Genomic DNA, 20,894 nt, shown 5'->3' with positions numbered 1-20,894 from the left:
ATAGTACGCTACAAAAAGATTGAAAAGGATATCAGAAAATGGAAAGATAGTCCTTGCTGATGGATAGGAAGAATCAACATTGTGAAAATGACCATACTCTCAAGATGGTTATACAGATTTAATGCAATCTGGATCAAAATATCATTAATGTAACTGACAGAACTAGAGAAAACATAAAGGAAAAGCAAAACTACTGCAAAGCTACTGAGATAAAATCAACATACTACTGACAAAAAATAGGTCTGAGAACCAGTGCAACAGATTAAAAGATGCAGATCAAACTAGAAACATACTCAGCCACTTTATTTTTGACACAGGGGCCAAACATGTTCACCAGAAAAAAATCTCTTTAATAAATTGTTCTGGAAAACCTGGCACTCTACATGTTGAAGACTAAAACTAGATCCACATCTATTACCATGCTCTAAACTAAGTCAAAATGGATCAAAGATCTAAATATTAAAACAGAAACACTAAATCTACTGGAAGAGAAAAGACGTAGAAGTCTTCAAGACAGAGAGGTAGGCAGAGACTTCATGAACAAAACTCAAACTACATGGGAAATACTTCAAAGAATCAACAGCTGTTATCTCATTTATTAAAAATGTTTTTCATATTAAAATAAATCACCAACAGAGTGAAAAGACAACCCACTTAGTGTGAAAAAATTTTAGCTAACTGTCCCTCACACAAAGGATTTCTGTCTAGAATATATAAGAAATTCAAAAAAGATCAAACCCCAAAATTTCAAATACCCAGTCCAAAAATGGTCACCTGGGATGAATATGCACTTCCCAGATGAAGAAATACAAATGGAAAAGAAATATGTAAAAAATGCTCAGTGTCACTGGTCAAACAAGAAATGAAAATTAAAACAACACTGAGATTCTTTCTCACCCCCAAAAGAATGGCAATCATCAAGAAATCAACTAACAACAAATGATAGACTGTGGGGAAAAAAAGAATCCTTCTCCACTCTTGGTATCAATGTAGACTGGTGCAACCACTGTAGAAGTCAGTCTGGAGATTCCTCAAAAAACTAGGATTCTCAGCATAATGGCCTGCCTGGCAAGGGCAAGGTCCTGAGTTCAATTCCTAGTACCAAAAAAAAAAAAAAAAAAAAAAACACAGGATTGGAGGTCTCATTCCAACCTAGCTATTTCTCTTCTGAGTATTTTCCCGGAAAGATTGAAAACATCCTACTACAATGATATATGTGCACCCAAGAATAGAGCAGCACAATTTGTCATAGCTCAGTCTTCGAAGCATGCAAATACTCATCAACCAAAGAATGCATAAAAAAGATGTGGTATTTTTATATAATGAAATATTGCTCAGCTATAAAGAAGGATAAACTTGAGATACTTATAAGGAAATAGATCCAATTTGAGACCACCCTCATAAGTGAAATAAATCAGGCTCATATGTGTCAACATCATACTGTCTCCCTAGTGTAAGAATTTGAAAGAGTAAATAAGACTCAAAATGTGTAACAGATATTGTGAAATGGGAGGAAACTGCTCAAAAGGAAAGAGAAACAGGAATAGAAGAAAGGAAAAAAGAAGGGAAAAGGAAAAACACACAAACGATAAACTATTAACTAGCATTAGTTCATTAAAAAGAAAGGTTTATACATATATTGTTTGATCATTTTTTCATGCCTGCATCTTATAATATGAGCAATTACTTTGAAGATAATATGTAATGTAGTAAACAGTGTTACTGTACTCCAATCTTGTTTTGAAATTTTATGGCACTGTTTTTATTGTGTATCTTCTTTTAACATTAAAATAAAATAAAGTACAAGTGCCTGGATTTAAATCCACAGTACGAAAGAAAGAAAGAAAGAAAGAAAGAAAGAAAGAAAGAAAGAAAGAAAGAAAGAAAGAAAAAAAGAAAGAAAAGAAAAGAAAAGAAAAGAAAAGAAAGAAAAAAATGTACTGAATCAAAATATCAGGGTTCTTATTTCAGTTTCCCTATGGTTTCTGATGAAACTAGTACATAGGTTAACATTTAAAAAATACTTCCTTAGGGGCTGGTGAGATGGCTCAGTGGTCTAAAGCACCTACTTAGAACAAGCTTAGCAAAAAAACACAGGGACCACAGTTCAATCCCCCAGCAACACATGCCAGCCAGCCCCGCCCCCTGGTGGGCTGAGCTGCCCCCCCACATAAATAAATAAAATAAAAAAAAAATACTTCCTTAGACTACAGTATAATATTTACATCACATACAATTCTGAATTAGAAAAAGCAAGTTTTGGAGCTTTTTTATGCCAACCTAGTAATACAATCCTGCAATGAAAAGGTCAATTACATGTAGGTATAAGGATACAGTGAAGGTAGGCTTATATATATCATATCCTACATTGGACAGGCTCTTAGCAATCATCTGGGTAGTCACCTTCTTTTGACGCAGAAAAATTTTCATCCGTGGCTTCATATATAGAATACTACAAAATGCCTATGGAACAGTGAAGGGAACGTCACTATACCATATACCCCCATAAAACATTGCTAGCTAAGTGCGTTTCTTCTAGACAAAGATTTGGCTCAGTTTCTGTATCTTACACTACGTCAACTACCACATGAAACATGCTGCTATGAGTGCCAGGCATATAGCTCAGTGGCACAGCACCTGCCTGGCAACGCTGAGGTCCTGAGTATGATCCTGGTACAAACAAAACAAAACAAAACAAAACCTGCTATGTTATCTAACCTATCTGAATGCAGATCTAAAAAGGAATCCTAAAATGTTGTCATCTTTATACAGTGTACTTCAATGTTCTATAATATTTCATGTTTTAGGACATCTTACCTCATTGCTGAAGAAAAGCAATTGTTACTCACCCGCAAGGAATATTCTGTTTCTGGCAGCTCAGAGGTAACACCACCAGTCTCTTTTTCTTCTGCATCAATGTCTGATACCAGGATGTCATACTGATCTGTATCAAAGTCTAACTCAGACTTTCCATCTTTGTTTCTGGGTAAAAGAAACAAGTACCAATCTAACAAAAACTAGCTCCAAAGGACAAAAAAGCACTAGGAACCCAAGAGAGAAGACAATATGAACTAATATCAGATATCTGTTTTTGTTTTCCCCTGACGACCATTGCAAAAAAGTATAAATCACTTAATTTGAGGATCATACATTATTTAAGGCATTTCTAGTCTAAAGAAATCTATTATGCTTCATAGTGGTGGTGATGCCAAATTTGTAAAAAGAGAAAAGGTGAGAAAATTCCTATAATTTGATAAATCAAATTGGTGTCAGTTAGCTTCAGACTCTTCAAATAGAGCTCAACTTTCTGGATACTATTCTTTTTTTTTTTTTTTTTGGTGGAACCGCGGACTGAACTCAGGCCCTTGCGCCTGCCAGGGAAGCGCTTATTCCACTGAGCCATCTCCCCAGCCCCATCTGGGTACTATTGGATAAATCACTTAATGTTACTTTCCCCAAATAAATGGATGAATCAAAATCTACTACTAACTTCAGCAATAGTATAAGAACTAATGAGAAACTATGTCCACAGATTCAATCAAATATTGTAAAATAAAATAAAGATCATAGAAACAGTACATATTTACTAGTCCTCAAGTATATGATTTATGGAATTAGTACTTCAATGTAACAGTGCTTATACTCCTAAGGAACTTTCTTATTCCCATAATCTTTTATGGCCACTTAGGTTTGGTTCAGTCTAAGACCCTGGGCTACATTAAGCACTGCCCTGGAAAAAGGTAAGACCCACCTTTGTTCCTGGAAAAACTCAAAATAAATTCTGGAATATGAATATATACGTATATACTTGTTTTTCTAGGACAACAGTTCCAAAAATTTGCTCTATGGAACATTAGTCCCTTCAGATAAATAAAAAATAAAGAAAAGTTGTACGATTAAATAAAACCAAAAATAAGACTTCAGAATAACCTCAATCAATACCTCTGTCACCTTTCAGGTTCTACAAGCTCAAAGCTGCTATGTTAAAAATTTAGCTCTAGGGAGATAGTTCTGTGGTCTAAGCACTTGCCTGGAAGCACAAGGACATGGGTTTGGCCCTCAGTACCGCATGCTGTGCTGGCCCTGGAACCCTGAGTGTGCCGTGCCAGCCACTGAAACTGGCTGTGGTGGTACATGCCTGTAATCCCAGCACTGGGGAGGCTGAGATAGGAGGATCACTATGTGTCTGAGCTGCATAGCGAGACTCTTTTCCAAATAAATGAATAAAATAATTTTAAGAAAAAAATTAAAATTTAGCCATACTCTCAGAGCTGAAAGAAGCTCCCTGTTGCATGTAGTCTACAAAAAGCCCATGCCACTATACAGCATATTCTGGTTTTTTACTCTAGCACATATACCCTGAGATAGTTCCCTGCCTCCCATGCTCCTCATTTTCTCCAACCAAGAAAAAGAGGTCTACAGTTAGGAAATCTACATGTATATTACTCTTTTAAGTATGTTCAATGTAAAGTAGCATATAACAGCCTCAAAAGACTTCAAACAAAGCAACACCATAAACTCTGTCAGTTTTCCCCAAATTTAACCATGTAATTTATTTCTATAACACCTAGTACCATAAAACTGAGAAATAAAGTACAAAGAAAGTCTGCCTAGTACTTGCATTGAAAATCCCTAAGGAAATTGATCCTTTGTAATACAAATTATAGTACAGTGTTGAGAGTATGTCCAGTTGGACACAGAGAATATCCTTGTGAGCACTCCTTCCTTTTTCTTTTTAAGTACTCTTTGTTTATATTGGTATTGCTTAGTTTTACCAAGAAATAAGACAATATAGTTGGTCTAAGTGGAAAATTATCATTTACTAATCTTAAAGTCCATAAATATGAAATATATATCTACAGGGAATTCTGGGGATGTTAGAATAACTGCACTGCCTTATTTGTGGCAACAGTCCCAGAACATGGGTGTTTTTAACTTAAATGCAGATAATTTACCAAAAAGAATTGCTATCTTAAACAGAGTTAAGAAAAAATTAAAGTCATGCTGTGAAACAGATACGTATAACAGAATTTATCTACACTTCTCTATAAATATGTATTAAAATGTGCTTGCTCATAATACCTTCGGTTGTCAGAATCTATCACCCTTGGGATACTATACCGTCGGATGTTCCAAATGAGAACCCGAGTGCCTTTTTTGCCTGGGATGGCATCAAACTGGGACAGCAGGTCATTTTCACTGTTGAAAATTGAATAGTTCAAGATGGCTTCTAGACTGGGCAAGGAATCTTCTGTAATAATCATTTTTTGTAAAACCAGTCAAAGAAAAACTATTATTGTAAGATGCTATCAAGAAGGAAAAGCACTTTTTGGGCTGCATGTCTAGACAAAAAATACAGACATGAAACCTGGGTACTACTGCTACAGAAGGAAAAGGTGTAGAAACAAATACGAATATCCGTTATGTTTGCAGAATATACTCTCAAAGATGCAGTGTAAATAAAGATAGTGCTATATTTATCAGAAAGATCAAATGCTAAACTTTTAAACTGCTTGGAAGCAGTAAGTTCAAATCCTAACTGCCATGCTGCTCACATCAAAACAACCTGGCATGTAACAGAAATAACAGTTCATCTAGGCATAGGACAATGAGCTATTTTGCTATCAGATAAGCTACAAATAGTATGTTTTTAGGAAAATAAACACAAATATAGCTATCCTTAGCAGGGAAAAAAGACCCTGGAAACTTTACCATAGGGTGGTTGTAGAGAGACACCACACATAAATCAAACTGCATAACAATGAAAATTTCAATATAGCAAAAGCATCATTAAGCTCTGTCAGTCGTCTACTTACTTTAAGAATACTTAATAGAAAATTCCAGTTAAAGTTAAGACATTTGAATACCTCTTTATATATGAGAAGTTATTTGAAACAAGATTTTCAAACAGGATTTGACCTGATAAAAGTTTTTTTTATCAACATAGATTAGACTGGGGCCGGGGAGATGACTCAGTAGAATAAGTGCTTCCCTGGCAAGTGCAAGGGCTGAGTTCAATCCCCGGTTCCGCAAACCCCCCCCCCTAAAAAAAAAAACATAGATTAGACTAATTTTTAACTAATATGCTCCATTTACAGAAAGGATATTGTTTTGCTGGTTGAATGGAACAATTGGTACAATAACTGCCTGGGCCTGGACACATTCCAGGTAGGTCTGTGATAGGAGTCCAACAGTAAGAGTACCCCCATTCTTGGTGAAGACAAGAGCATCCTTTCCTAGCCGCATGGAGCCCGACTTGAAACCATTACCAAAGACCCCAATGGGACATTGGCTCTTCTTTATTGCTTTATCTGTAAAGCCAAAGCTGTAATTATAAAAGAAAAGAGAAATCTGAAAAGAAAAAAAGGTTAAAAGGCACCCTAAGCTAGGTTACAGGCAAAATGCTTGGTTTACATATGAGAAACATTTGTACAAGTTCTTCCTTTCTTATTCCTTATGGTATTCCAGGCAGAACTATTAAGTTTAAAACATAGGGGGTTCGATCCCAAGAACTCAAGCCAGACAAACCTGCCCTGAAGGCACTCAGAGAAAAAAAACACAGGATATTATTATTAGGGTAATGGCACAGATGTTCTTGTGTAGTTTGTGTATACTTAACAACAGTTCCACTTCCTTAGGGCCATACTTTTAAAAATGCAAAGAAGGCCCATTTTGCTGGTTTAACAAAGATAGCTAGAAAAGGCCATGTGTAGCTAGCTATCTTTCTTATCTAGATAAAATGGCCCTGATTCTAGAAATGACAGTAAGATACAAAGTGTAGATAGTAAGACAGTAAGATACTTTTGTTACCTAGAGAAGGTAACAAAAGTATCCAATAATGGCAACAGTCAAAGGTTTTATACTGGATATTTCCTAATCTGGTTTTATCTCCCTCTAGAAATTTGAGTTAAAGACCATGCATCTTTTTTTGGTTGGTTAGTTTGTTAGTATTTTGGGTTTTTTTTTTTTCCTTTTTAAAGACAGAGCCTCACTATATAGTTCAGGTTGGCCATGAACTCCCTATGGTGCCCAGATTGGCCTCAAACTCATAGTGATCCTCCTGTCTCAGCCTCCCAAATTCTGGGATTACAAGCATCAGCTATGACCTCAGGTATGATCATATGGTATGTATCTGGATAATTTTAACTCTACCCAAATGATGAACCTTCCAATTTTACCCTTTGCTCCATCTTCAGGGAGAGTCCACTGGAATATGACCAAGAGATATAAATAAGTAGTTCTGCCCCTGAATATCTGCAAACAGCTGCAGTATAATATCTCTCTTGTTCTATTAAGGTCCTTTCACTGAGTCAACACAGCAAACTCTTTAGCCTCTTATAGTCAGCTTAATCTTGGAGTCAGAATCTTTTCTTTTACTTTCTATCCAAACACATACCAAAATAATGGAAACTAAAAATCTCAAAGATATAAATCTAGAAAATATGATCTTTATCTTCCTTAATCTCAAACAAAAATATATTTAAGGATTCTTTCTTTCCAGAAAGACTAATTTTAAAATGATGTAGACTATTATGCATTCAGTATGTATTTATTGAACATTTTTCTATGTGCTACACATTGAGTTAAGCACTAGAGATATGATTGTTAATAAAAACGACATGATTCTTGCCCTCAAAGTTTCTAGTCTAGGGAAAGATTGAATAACACAGATTAGACAACATCAATAAAATTATGCAACATCAATAAAACAGCCTCTATCACAAACTGCTTAGTGTCAGCTGTTCTCTTTCAAGCCACAAGGGTCAAAGTATCTGTTTTCCATATCCTGAAGGCTGTAACTTTTTAAGAAAAGAGACCTTTTAATTTTCTATCTCAAAGTGTTACACAGTAATACAATTTTGTTTTTCAAAGTAGACACTTTATCCTATAAGTAAATCTAATAACAGAGAAAGGTAATTTCTAGAGAAGTGCTCCTTCGAAAAGCCCTAAAGAGCACTGAGTTAGTATTGTCTATGAGTCTTGGTATGTCACGAACAGACTTATAAATTGGTAAGTTTTAGACATTCTCATTTTCCTCCTGTGGAAGAATTGGCTAGCGAAGAAGGGGGTCATTATGTGAATTAAATTATATACTATATACAAAATGTATTCATTTTAACCTTCAAACTTAAAATTCACATTTTTATTTTATTAGTACATGTTTTTAGTTCGTGAGGCCTACATTCATCTTAGGGAATGGGTACATATATGTAACACAGATTGATTCTGTTTTAATTGTCTTCCCCTTTCCACCCACCTCTCTCCCTCTGTCTCTAAATCCCTTCCTCAAACTTTAATTTTAAACTAATTCTAAAATTCATTCAGAGAACTGTCATGTGCTACTCCCTACCTCTGTTTTAGATCTAGTGTTGCATCTGAAACTCAGAAGTCTTGATACATGAGGGTCTTATCTACCATATGAAATAAGTATATATGGTTATTTGAACTCATAGCAATCCTCCTGCCTCAGGCTCTTGAGTGCTGGGATTATAGCATGTGCCACCATGCCTGGCGCAATCAATTTAAAAGAAGTTAGGGTAAGTGGAATTCCTGGCTAGAAGTTAGCATGACTAAATTATTTTTTTTATTTATTTATTTATTTATTTATTTATTTATTTATTTATTTGGCGGAACTGGGGATTGAACTCAGGCTCTTGCACTTGCCAGGGAAGCACTTATTCTATTGAGCCATCTCCCCAGCCCCTTATTTCTTTTAAATAAATGATATCTTTTGAATAAATTCATTCTTTTTCCCAGTATCTATTGTACCCTGTTACTGAGTTGAGAAGGACAGGACAGCGAGTGGGGGAAAGAGATTTTATTTATGTATGTGAGCAGGATGGTTTGGACAACTGTACTGTGCATTTCTTTTTTTCTTTTCTTTTCTTTTCTTTTTTTTTTGGAACCGGGGATTGAACTCAGGCCCTTGTGCTTGCCAGGGAAGCGCTTATTCCACTGAGTCATCTCCCCGGCCTGTACTGTGCATTTCTGATGGTCTATGGAAAGGAGCAGATAATTTGTTTTGTCTCCTTTTTTCAATTGTTTGTACTCTTTCTCTTCTTAATTTCTTATATATTTCTTTTTTTATTCCAATTTTACATGCATATATCTGGTAATATGAATAATTGGTCAGAAGACAACACCACGTATTACAACAAATACTGTGAAATTCATATTACTTTGTTAAGTGAAATTCTCTTTCACTTGTTTTTTGTTTTAATTCTAATTTGTACTCTCTTTAAAAACTAAAAAAAATGATATCTTGCAGCTGATTCAAGTTTAACATACAATCATAAATAAAATATAATATATATATATATATATATATATATTCTATTAAGAACTCATTAAAATTGTCTCATTAGTAAATTTCTAAGTATGTGGAACAATTGCCTAGGACAAATAGCAGGAAACATATATGGCATCATAGGGTTAATACTATGGCTAAAGAAGTTTCAACCTAATTTGTTTCTTGGGGAGGGAACAAAATTTTGAACGGATATACTGATCCATTTAAATTGTAATTTAAATATCTCATGGTATCCTTTCGTGATTCCCTAAGCTAGATTAGATCCCCCTGTGGTATACGCTCAGAGAAATTATATTCTTGCTTCACAAACTTGCCCCTGTGTAGAACAGCCTATTTAGATGTATTATTAGTCAACTTTTCTTTCTTACTAAACTGTCAGCACTTTTAGAGCAAAGATGTCTGTCTGGTTCTCAACTTTATTTTCCTGTGTTTTTGCACATAAGTCCTCAGTAAGAATTCACTTAATGAATAAGTGAGTCAATATGAAACAAAACTTGTTGTAATTATTTTAAAATCATCTTCTTCCTTCTAACTTGTACCTATACCAATTTTCACATATATAGTTCCACAGACAAAATGGAGGGTGACTGGATTTGCTGGGCCTACTATTTGACACCCATGTCACTAGGATAGGGTGTAGTACAAAGAAGTAATTAGGAAGGTAATTGAAGGCTGGGATATAGGTCATCAGCATAGTGCCTGCCAGGCAAGCACAAGGTCCTGAGTTTGATTCCTGGTATCAAAAAGAAAAGAAAAGGAAAAGGAGAAGGGGAAGGGGAAGGGAAAAAGAAGAAGGAGGAGAAGGAGAAGGAGAAGGGGAAGGGGAAGGGGAAGAGGAACAGGAAGGGGAAGAGGAAGAGGAAGGAGGAGGAGGAGAAGGAGGAGGAGAAGGAGAAGGAGAAGAAGGAGAAGGGGAAGGGGAAGGAGGAGGAGAAGAAGGAGAAGGAGAGAAGGAGAAGGATGAAGAAGGAGAAGGAGGAGAAGAGTAAGAAGGCGGCAGCAATTGATTTTAGGGAAAAACTGATAACTGATCATTGATTTTAGTACACACAGAACTAGACATTCCATCTAAAATCTAAAATTATCATTTTTATTTTTTAGGTTTATGCTTATAGTACATAATAATTATTTTCATTGTTGGAAATTGGTACACATACAAAACACATTTTAATTCTTTTTACATTTAGGAGATAAAATTGATGTTATAAGTTAAAAGGATGGGACCAACTCTCTGCTTTCACAAATGCACTAGTCACATTTCTGTCTTACTTCTAGACGCTTTCCTCAAACATTCTAATTATGAGAAGTGTGAGACACAATATACATACTGCTTAGCAGTAAAATGTAACTACTTACTTTGAACAAATTTCATTTTGTTTCTTTGATGTATCAAAGGAATTTCCCTACAGTGTTATTAATTTAGAATACCTTCAGAAAGAACTATGACCAAATGAGTTTGGTTTCTCTTTCTAGGGCTCTGAGCCCTTTCCCTCCTCCTCAGCACTCTCCATCATTACTTGTGCTTCACACACTCTAGTTCAGGAAGCCGCATGGACAGTAATCAACTTGAACTACTAAAAAGGAAGAAAGACAGAGGGGGTTGAGAAAATATGCATCTCACACTGAGTGATACATGAAGATAATAAAGTACAAACTTACATTCTTAACTACAAACCTTGTAATGTAAGTGAATTGCGAGTGGCAAATCTGTTACCAGCTTCAACATAAAAGAGAAATTCCTAACTTTGCAATTCTACCGCAAAATTTTCCAATATTGTGTCAGTGTCTTCTATTGATCTTTTATAGGTTTGATTATGGCCAATGGTATAATGGTTCTAATGGTTCATGGTTCTAATCCACAAATCATCCCACCTCTAATACTTTTGATTTAAGAGTGAATTTTGGTTCATTAAGATTGGAGACCAGTGAAGGTCCTCACATCTTTATACTTGCTGTTGTTTTACCTAAACTCTCATTCTTTGCTCCCTGGTCCTTTTTTCTTTTTTTTTTTTTGGTGGAACCGGGGACTGAACTCAGGCCCTTGCGCTTGCCAGGGAAGCGCTTATTCTACTGAGCCATCTCCCTGGCCCCTCCCTGGTCCTTTTTATCTACTTAAATTCTACTCACTCTGAGATCTCAGTATAAGTATCATTTCATCATGGAGGTATTTATTAAATTATGCAATCACATTAGGGTTTCCTATTGATTCATCACATGCATTCTATGCTTTCCTATCATCCTCATCACATTTTATTATGATCACTTGATTGCCTAGCTATTTGAATTGCAAGCTAGACTGTAAGTTCTATGAGTACAGGAACAATATTAGTTCCATCACCTATACCCTGGCACTAAGCTATGCTTAATAAATATTTGCTGAATGAACAAAAGGAAAGTGAAATATTAAAGAAACTGTTTAAGTTTTAAATATAATTCATGAGCTCAGGATGGGAGAAAGAGAATGAAGACAATTTTACCTGAGCATTCGGTGGAGTTTGTGAGGTGTCATCCCACTTCCATCATCAGTAAAAGTCAAACAGGATTTATTTTTGATCTCTTCAACATCTATAGAGACCGTCCTGGCTGATACATCTGGATCTACAGCATTATCTGCAAAAGGCAGAAATCTGTGATATTAGATACTCCCTTCTGACATTCTATCAAAATCTCTAGTTCAGTGCCCCCCAAGACATGAAAAATTGTCCTTATGTCCCTCCTGTAGACATCACAGAAGGTAAGTGTTGGGCATTAACACTACTGCACTTACTGAGGTAGAGAGAACAACACATATGAAGAATCATATAGCTGATTTCTAAATTTCATATAACGACTGATCTGCAATATGCCTTTACCCCTTTAAGTTTAGGATCTGTAAGAAAAGTATTCCTTGGGGCCAGGGAGATGGCTCAGTAGGATAAGCGCTTGACTGGCAAACGCAAGGATCTGAGTTCAATCCCCGGTTCCGCAAAAAAAAAAGAAAAAGAAAAGTATTCCTATTTATAAATCACTTTGCTCTGATTTTGCTTTATTCTGGTCTTTTAGCTACTTTACTACTCAGGAACACATATAGTACAGGGTAGCTACAGAGATAGGTTGAATCAGCAATTTTAGTAAAAAAAAAAAAGAACAGATGCACATTATACACTTTATGGTTGATTCAGAATGATTTTATTTTCTATTTTTCACACTACCTCCTCTGTTTAAAGAATGCAGACATTATCACCTCTTTATATAGTATGAAGACTATGGAAAGAATCAGGGAATGGTAGCAAGCATGCTTAGAGAGAAAGAACAATTCTACGCTCTCTGTAACAATCTTAAAGATGAGGTTGCTTACCATTTATAAAATGGAGAACATCGATTAAAAGTAAAAAATAATAAATAGATCACAATTCCTCCTGAGTTAAATCTTCATTATGTGCTAACTATTTAAAGCTATAAAATATCAAGTTTAGCCATATTCTAACATATGCACCATGTCCCCAGTTCTAGGGATGCCACTGTCTAATAGCTACATCTTTTGGCCACAGATATTAGTTTAATATTGACATATGTAGCTCAGAAGTCTGATTAGGGTTCTTTTCCAGTTACTCTTCTCTCATTGCTGGTATAAAATAACCAACCCCCAAAATTAAGGAAGGAAAGGTTTATTTAGCTCATAGTGGAGGTTTCAGTCCATAGTTGGCTGGCTCCAAGGCAGAATGACACATGGCAGAGGGCAGCTGTTCATGGCAGTGGAAAACAACAAAGTGCAAAGGGAGGAGCAGCAGTGACGGCAGCAGCTAGCAAGCCTCTTTCCTTTCCATATACTGTATGCAGATTACCCATTCCAGGGCATGTGTAGCACTCACACCCATAATACCCACATTGGATCATGAATTAATCACAAACTCTGGAAGCCAACCCAGTGACTGCATGAGGCTTTGGGTGCAACTAGATACAAACCACAGTAGGTTCACTGGCTTGAGTAGAAGGGTTATCAGTACAGGCTGTAGGATAATGATATGATTTGGATATGGTTTATCATCCAAAGGTTCATGTATTGAAAGCTTGGTCCCCAGTGTGGTAGTAATGAGGTAGTAAAAGTTTTGAGAGTGGAACATAGTGCAAGGTAATTAGGTATTTGGGGATGGTGCCCTTGGAAGAGATTTTAATGCTGTCAAGTACGATAGGAGAGAGTTAGTTCTCATTACAGTGAGTTGCTATAAAATGAGGTGACCCTGTGTGATTGGCTCTGTCTGCACATGGCCCTGTTCCCTTCTGGCTTCTCTGCTATGTTGTGATGCAGCCAGTGGGCCCTTGATAGGTCACTGGTATGCTGTTTGGACCTTCCAACCACCAGATATGTGAGGCAAATAAATTTTACTTATAAAGTACTCAGTATAAGGTATTTTCAAATAGCAGCACAAAACAGACTAATATAAATAGGGTCCCTCATCACTCTTATCTCTATTACCTTTTTTTTTTCTTTTTGGTCTTTCTGAGACAGGATCTCACAATGCAGCTCTGGTTGGCTTTAGCTCACTTTGTAGCACAGGCTGGTCTCAACTTGCAATAATCATCCTCCTGTCTCAGCCTCTTAAGTGCTAGGATTATAGGCATGCACCACGCCTGGCCCCACTAACTTTTTAAGCAAGATAGCAACCTTCCCTTCTACCTTTCCCCTTGCTTTGGCACCCTACACTACTTTACTCATACCACATAACTGGGCTGAGAGAACGAGTGGGGTCTTGCACATACATTTGTCCCACTATTCTAATCAAATCAAACCATATCATTTGTCTACTGGGAACAACCCTTATAACCAAACAGTATTAAACATATTCAAAATACAAATTTGACAATGCAATTAAGATTTGACAGTCAGATGTGTGGAATGTCCACTAAATAAAATGATACACAGATTAACTTGGAAAGCCACAGTGGTATTGCTAGAAACATCGATTACCACAACTTTCACTGATTATAACCTAAAAAAATCCAAATAGCTGTAAGACATTACCAATAGCTCCACAAGTAGATTAAAATATCTGATAACCAATCTTTAAGGGCCAGGTGGGGCTGAGGCCCATATAACATGGTAACATAAGTAGGCTGTCTTTGGGCAGGAGTTATAAGTTGGCATGCAATAGTGACTTTATCAGAGATATAGCTTTTACATTATAAGAGGTAGCTTTTTCTTTCTTTAACTGATGGAGGGATTCAGCACTGTATAGTTATCTACATAATTCAAGAAATTTTACATGACAAGCAGGCCCTTATCAGTCACCTTCCCTAGTTGGCAGCCAAAGACATTGACACTGATAAACTTGTTCACCAATTAAGCATCATCTATATATAGAAAACCTTAGAAATTCAATTTTTTTCTAATACTCAATATTCCCAGTGCAGACACATAACACATGTGAATTTCAATTACACATTTAGACAACAGTGGCTTAAAGAAATCAGCTTACAAGCCTCAGGAAAATCACCCCAACTCTTCTCCACTGCAAGTGTTACCCAAACTTTACTACATGTTTTCTTACAGGAATATAACAAGTTTTAAAAAGACACTTCAAGAGTTTCACTGTAGGTGCCAGAAGCAGCTGGATATTCTATCTCCTTGGCTGGAAGCTCATAGAGTACATGGGGGAGGGAGCTCATAAAAGGCCAGGGTCAGCTAGAGCAGCAGGAAAAGTGAAATCAGTGGGTAAGTGTGGCAAGCACAGCTTCCCAACTGCCCTCTGCTCTATGCGGCCTTTCACTTAGCCTCAACAAATGAAATTATAAAAATAGCAAAGTCAGTTTCAATAGATGAACTTAATAAGCCACAAATCTGATAGCTGGTTTCATTCTACTTCTTAGTCCTCTAAAAACTGGCCAACATGCAGCATATGCTATCTGATACCAGGGAATTCAACTTCTCCACTGGCCTAGCCCACCTAGTCTTTGAGCAAGTAGGATGATAAGAGAACCCTTACGGCCCTCACCTCAGCCACTACTTAGATAAGGGCTGAACTATTAGAGCCTGAGCATCTTTATCCCCTAACCTGGCTATACAATACCATTTGCTACCAATTCTCCAGGACTCCTCTCTCCACCCTGACTTGAGCTATCCCTTAGTGAGAGGTCCCTATCTCTACCTTCACATCGCCCACTGCTTTGGCAAGAGCACGGGAATTTTGGTAAATCTATTTAACACCCTAACCTGATCCGACAATCCCTTGTCTTCTGAAAAATCATCATGATTAAAACTTCATATTTTATCAAAAACTAAGAGGCAATGAAAAACTAAATGACGTCCTCCCAGGAGAGCTTAAGATGGCTTTGACATAGTGCTTCACAAGTGTCCCATCCTTTCCAGTAGATACCAGTAAGGTGCCAAATTATTGCTTTATAGACATCCTTCAAGTAGCTAAAAGTACTCCTGCCTGAAAGTAAGGTGATCACTTTGGGTTACAAGGCTATTTTTCTTCTGTTGTATAAGCCTGTGTAGGCATGTGCACGCACACACACACACACACACACACACACACACACACACACAGTGACACAGTGTGTTTAATTTCAAACACACAAACTGTAAGTTTGAAATTAAAAGTCATTTTTAGTAGGCTGGGGCTGTAGCTCAGTGGTAGAGTGCTTGCCAGAATGCTTGAAGTTCTAGGTTCAATTTCTAGTACTGTGAAAAATCATGTTTAATCTTCTTCCTCTTCTTGTTTTGCACATCTTTAGACTCTTACATATCATTTTTCTCATTCTTATTATCATTCTTTTAGTTCAGAGTTTATTCCCTCTCCAGATTAATGCAATAGCCTAACTAATCTTGCAAATTCATGTCTCTCTCTTCTTTCATCTATCTTATACATTGCTGAAAGTTTGACTTTCCTAAACATACTCTGACTGTGACATTCTTTTGATCAGAAAACATCAGGGTAACATGTCAATTACCAGAACTTCTAGTCACATCCTCCTCCTGGCTCACCCTTCTAACAATTCCTACTTCGTACTTGGTGTAAAAAGACCTGTGTTTGACTCCTAGATCTGCCACTTAGTAGACATGTAACTCTGAAAATTCTGTAAATGTCTGTTTCTTCATCTGCAGGATGAAAACAAATACTTTTTAATTCAAAGGGTAAAGTTTAAAAGGTAATTGAGAAGACTCTTTGTAAACTCTTTTTTAAAAATAAATATCTAAGAGTGTTTTATTTATTTTTATACTCATATTTGCAGGTTGTTTATAGTGGAAAGAGCTTGTTAGTAGTATGGAGACTTTTCAGCTAATGTCTGCTTTTGAATAATGCACTCTGGACATTGAAAATTATTGGCCTTTGCCTTTGTCCCAACATCCAACCATTTTTCTTTTTTTCATTTTTCTTAATTTGGGAGCAAATGCTGCAGTTTAATTGGCCCAGAAACTTTCCAACTGCTTTCTCCATTTACCAACATGAGCAAGGACACGTGTTAGCTTGGATGGTTGTCACAGCCTGGTGTATATGGACAGAGAAGCATCTATAGTCGGGGAAGAAACCTCACAAACCCACAGGCAGTAAAGCTAGGTGGAAAAAACAATGACTTTCTGGACTGTGAGTCTCTCTCTCTCTCTCTCTCTCTCTCTCTCTCTCTCTCTCTCTATATATATATATATATATATATATGTATTTTTAAAAATAATATTATTGAGAAAGAAGTAACAATAAGACAGTTTCAAAACAGGTTAGTAGGACAGTTACAATAATTAATACATTGCATATTGTTGTCTTTGTAGTAGTTATTCATAGTACAAGACACACACATAATATCTTGTCTAAACACTTTTAGTTCAAAACTTTGTTCTCATTGAATAAAGAGAAAGTAGCTGTATATATATGCTATTTTGTACACACAGATACATATTTTTTAACTAAAAAATGGTCCTTCATTTATTTATTTTTTGTACTTCTTTCCTCTTTTTATAAATAATTTTATTGAGAAACAAATAGCAACAAGACACTTTCAAAGCTGATTAGTAGGAGCGTTTCAATAATTAACACACTGCATATAGTTATCTTCTTAGTGGTTATTCTTAGTACAAGATGCAGACATGATATCCTGCCCAAACACTATTAGTACAAATCTTTCTTCTCATTGAATTAAGATAAAGTAGCTGTATATCTATCCTAACTATTTTGTACATACAGATACAAAATGGTCATTCATTTGTATCCCCTTTTTTTGTTTAGTTTTGTCTGAGAAGGGTATTCCATTGTCATTTAAATATTGTAGGTGTGTGAATTCATCAAAATATTGCAATATAGTCCAGTAATCCATAATAGCAATGGGTCATCCGCAGGACTGGTAATGTCAGAAGTTGTTGACTTGAGCCCTTTACACCCCAGCATACCAACAAGGCTTCAGCCTTTATAACTCATTTTCTTTGCCTTTCTGCTGGATGGTTAAGACCAACATAAACCAAGACCTATATAACGAGAAAAGCAATTTTTGTATCTGATAAGGTCAGTCAAGTTGCCTCAGGATTTATCCTGAAACCCTGTACCACAGTTTTTAGATCCCTTATCAGGGTCAGCCATTGCTTGGCCAATGTGCTCTCTGTGAAAGCCTGACAGAATGTTTTCTCTCCATGTGTCTCTCCTTACGCACACTCTACATCATTAATCACTTTCCTCTTTGGCCCCATAATCTCCTTGATCAGAAAATTTGGGACACTACTGAGTTACATGATGTTACAGTACAGGTTCTCCTATGTCCTCAGTCTTCACTGACCTTGAAAGGCTAGGGCAAAATGTTGGCTGTCCTTGCAGCCCTTCTATTTCTCTAATTTTTGGTCTGCAAATTTAGGTTGTTAACCCTCCAGAAGAGAAGCTTATTATTACCCTACAACATATGCTGTTGGGTTTAACCTATTTGTCTGAATATCAAGCATCTTAGGCATAACATGGAACAGGTGTTTTCAATCAAGTCTTGATATGTTAAACTTTAAGTCCCTACAGAATATGAAGAAAAAATTTTTTTAAAATAAATAATATTTTAAAACATATGAACAATTACATATTTTTACACAGAAACTTAGAAATCTAACCATATACAGCATTGTAGTAGGACAGTCTGATGACACTTTTTTCTTGTGTCTTGTATTCATTTATTACACTTTTTTAAAACAAACATTTACTTAAGAGACAGTATGGCAATAATTGGTATGTCATGACAAGCCGTACATATTGAGATCAGAATGACAGGCATTCCAAACATGACCCTACCATTACACATTGCTATCTTCAGTGCAGTTGCTTAGTTCACAGGTATCAGCATATATAGTTAGTCAGGGTGAGAATCTTACCATTTAAGTGCTAGTTTCAAAAACCTTCTGATGTTTCTCAGGATCACAGCCTTACCCATCTTATGTGTATAAATGTATGGCTTTGCCGCTGTCATGTTTCCTAGCTTTTCTCCTTGCCCTCTCTTTCTTGGCTAATCCTCAAGTTCTATCTTTTCTTTTAATTGTGTTATACCTTTCTATTTTTATTTCTTCTTTTGAGTTCTTATACTAGGGAGACTATGATATTTACACATGTGGGTCTGGTTTATGTCACTTATGAATATATCTTCAAGTGACATCCACTTGAATATAAATGCTTCAAGTTTATCATTCTTTATAGCTGAGTAATATTCCATTGTATAAAAAATACCACATCTTTTTCATCCATTTCTCAGGTGACGGGCATCTTGTTTGTTTCCAAGATTTGGCTATCACAAATTGTGCTGCTATAAATATAGGCACACATATATCACTATCATATGACGTTTTCAGTTCCTCTGGGAAAATTCCCAGTAGGGGGATAGCTGGCTTGAATGTGATTTCTGGTCCTAGTTTTTTAAGGAGTCTCCACACTGATTTCCATAATGGTTGCACCAGTCTACATCCCCACCAACAGTAGAGAAGGGTTCCTTTTTCCCCACAGCCTCTCCAACATTTGTTGTTGGTTGATTTGTTTATAATAGCCATTCTTTCTGAGATGGTATCTCAGTGTTGTTTTAATTTGCATTTCACGGGTGGCTAGTGATGTGGAACATTTTTTCATATATTTATTCGCTTCTTTAATTTCATCCTCTGAGAAGTGTGTGTTCAACTCGAATGCCCATTTCTGGATTGGGTCTTCAAATTTTGGGGCCCTAGTGTTTTTTAGTCCTTTATAAATTCTAGATTGCAGACCTTTGTCTGACTGCTTATTAGTGAAGATTTTTTCCAAATTTGTGTGTTGTCATTTTACTTTGTTGGTAACTTCTTTCAATGGGCAAAAACTTCTCAATAAGAGGAGGTATAAGGATCAATACCTTTTGCTACCTGTGAACTCTATGCTCTAATTAAATTCAATGATCAGTATTCTTTATGCTTTTATTCATCCAATTGTTCCTTTTGCCTGGAAAGCTCTTCCACCACCATATCCACTGTCTCAGTCCTTCAAATCTCAGCTCAAATGTTATATTCTCCATAAAGCATTTTTTCAACCTCTTTTTCCAGAGAAATTGGAAGTCACTCCTCTTTCTTTTAAATTTACATAACACTTGTATAAATCTTCACTGATAAAAAATTTTCTGGTTTTTGTTATACAAAGCACAAACTTTCTGCACCTGTTTTATCTTCCCTACGAAAAGCATGGATCTATGTATTGTGTATTGTGTAATGTATTGTGTTTATTTTTTATCTACCACAGTAGCCTTGTGCACTGTAAGTGCTCAGTAAGCATTTACTGAATGCATATTTACTGGAAAACTAATACTTAAATACAAAAAACTGTTGAAGAAAAATTCAAAATTTGAACTTGAGTTACCAGTTAACATGCTGCTCTCCCTTTTATCTGTTATCACAAATATATGTGATATACTTTTAAAATCCATGTTTGTATATATGTATTCGTGTGTGCATATAACATACACACATACTGACACTCATGATGGCCATCTTAGGCCAAACCAAGGTTCTTTAAAATTAAATAACTGATACAATCGCATATACTCAAAATTGCAAACTGAAAGCTCAGTGAATCACCTATAAGTATAGTATGCACAGTACAAAGGGGGCAACTGTGAAAGAACAAAACAGCACTCACTCTCACAGCACTCTTCTGTCTCCCACTGCCCACTATGTTCATTGGTAATTCTTCTTTTTTGTAAGTTATATACTCATAGATCTTATGCCCCTATTCAGATATTCACAGGAGGCATGGCACAAAACCTATAGCAGTGTAAAATGTACCAATGTTAACTTTTCTTCTGTATCTCCTGAGCTATACATGTAAAACATTTATAATAGTCAAAGTAATTATTGAAATTCTCCTGTACCTTACACGTAAGTCTCCTGAATCTCCTGCTGCACCCCAACTTCTTGACTAAACTCACAGAATAGGCAGACCTCTTGAAGACACAGGTGTAGGATAAGACTTTATTAACAAAACCTCAAATGCACAGGAAATATTACAAAGACAATTGCAATCTCATTCTATTAAAAACCTTTTGGGCTGGTGAGATGGCTCAGTGGTCTAAAGCACCTACTTAGAACAAGCTTAGCAAAGCACAGGGACCGCGGTTCAATCCCCCAGCACCA

At 36.2% G+C, this 20,894-nt stretch overlaps 1 protein-coding gene across 1 annotated transcript in view; it reads right to left on the bottom strand.

The window, feature by feature from the left end:
* The window catches only part of Morc4 (MORC family CW-type zinc finger 4), an 86,637-nt gene that overhangs the window by 61,726 nt on the left and 4,017 nt on the right, over positions 1-20,894 (bottom strand). The window contains exons 3-7 of the mRNA XM_023707998.1: positions 11,788-11,920; positions 6,108-6,325; positions 5,122-5,269; positions 2,850-2,982; positions 2,335-2,463 (exon numbers count right to left, since the gene is read on the bottom strand). Coding sequence (XP_023563766.1) covers positions 2,335-2,463; positions 2,850-2,982; positions 5,122-5,269; positions 6,108-6,325; positions 11,788-11,920 — 761 coding nt within the window. The remainder of the gene's footprint in view (positions 1-2,334; positions 2,464-2,849; positions 2,983-5,121; positions 5,270-6,107; positions 6,326-11,787; positions 11,921-20,894) is intronic.

Source organism: Octodon degus, unplaced genomic scaffold, assembly GCF_000260255.1.
Source record: "Octodon degus isolate 3935 unplaced genomic scaffold, OctDeg1.0 scaffold00321, whole genome shotgun sequence".
Lineage (NCBI taxonomy): Eukaryota > Metazoa > Chordata > Mammalia > Rodentia > Octodontidae > Octodon > Octodon degus.
This window is presented reverse-complemented; position numbering and strand designations above follow the sequence as displayed.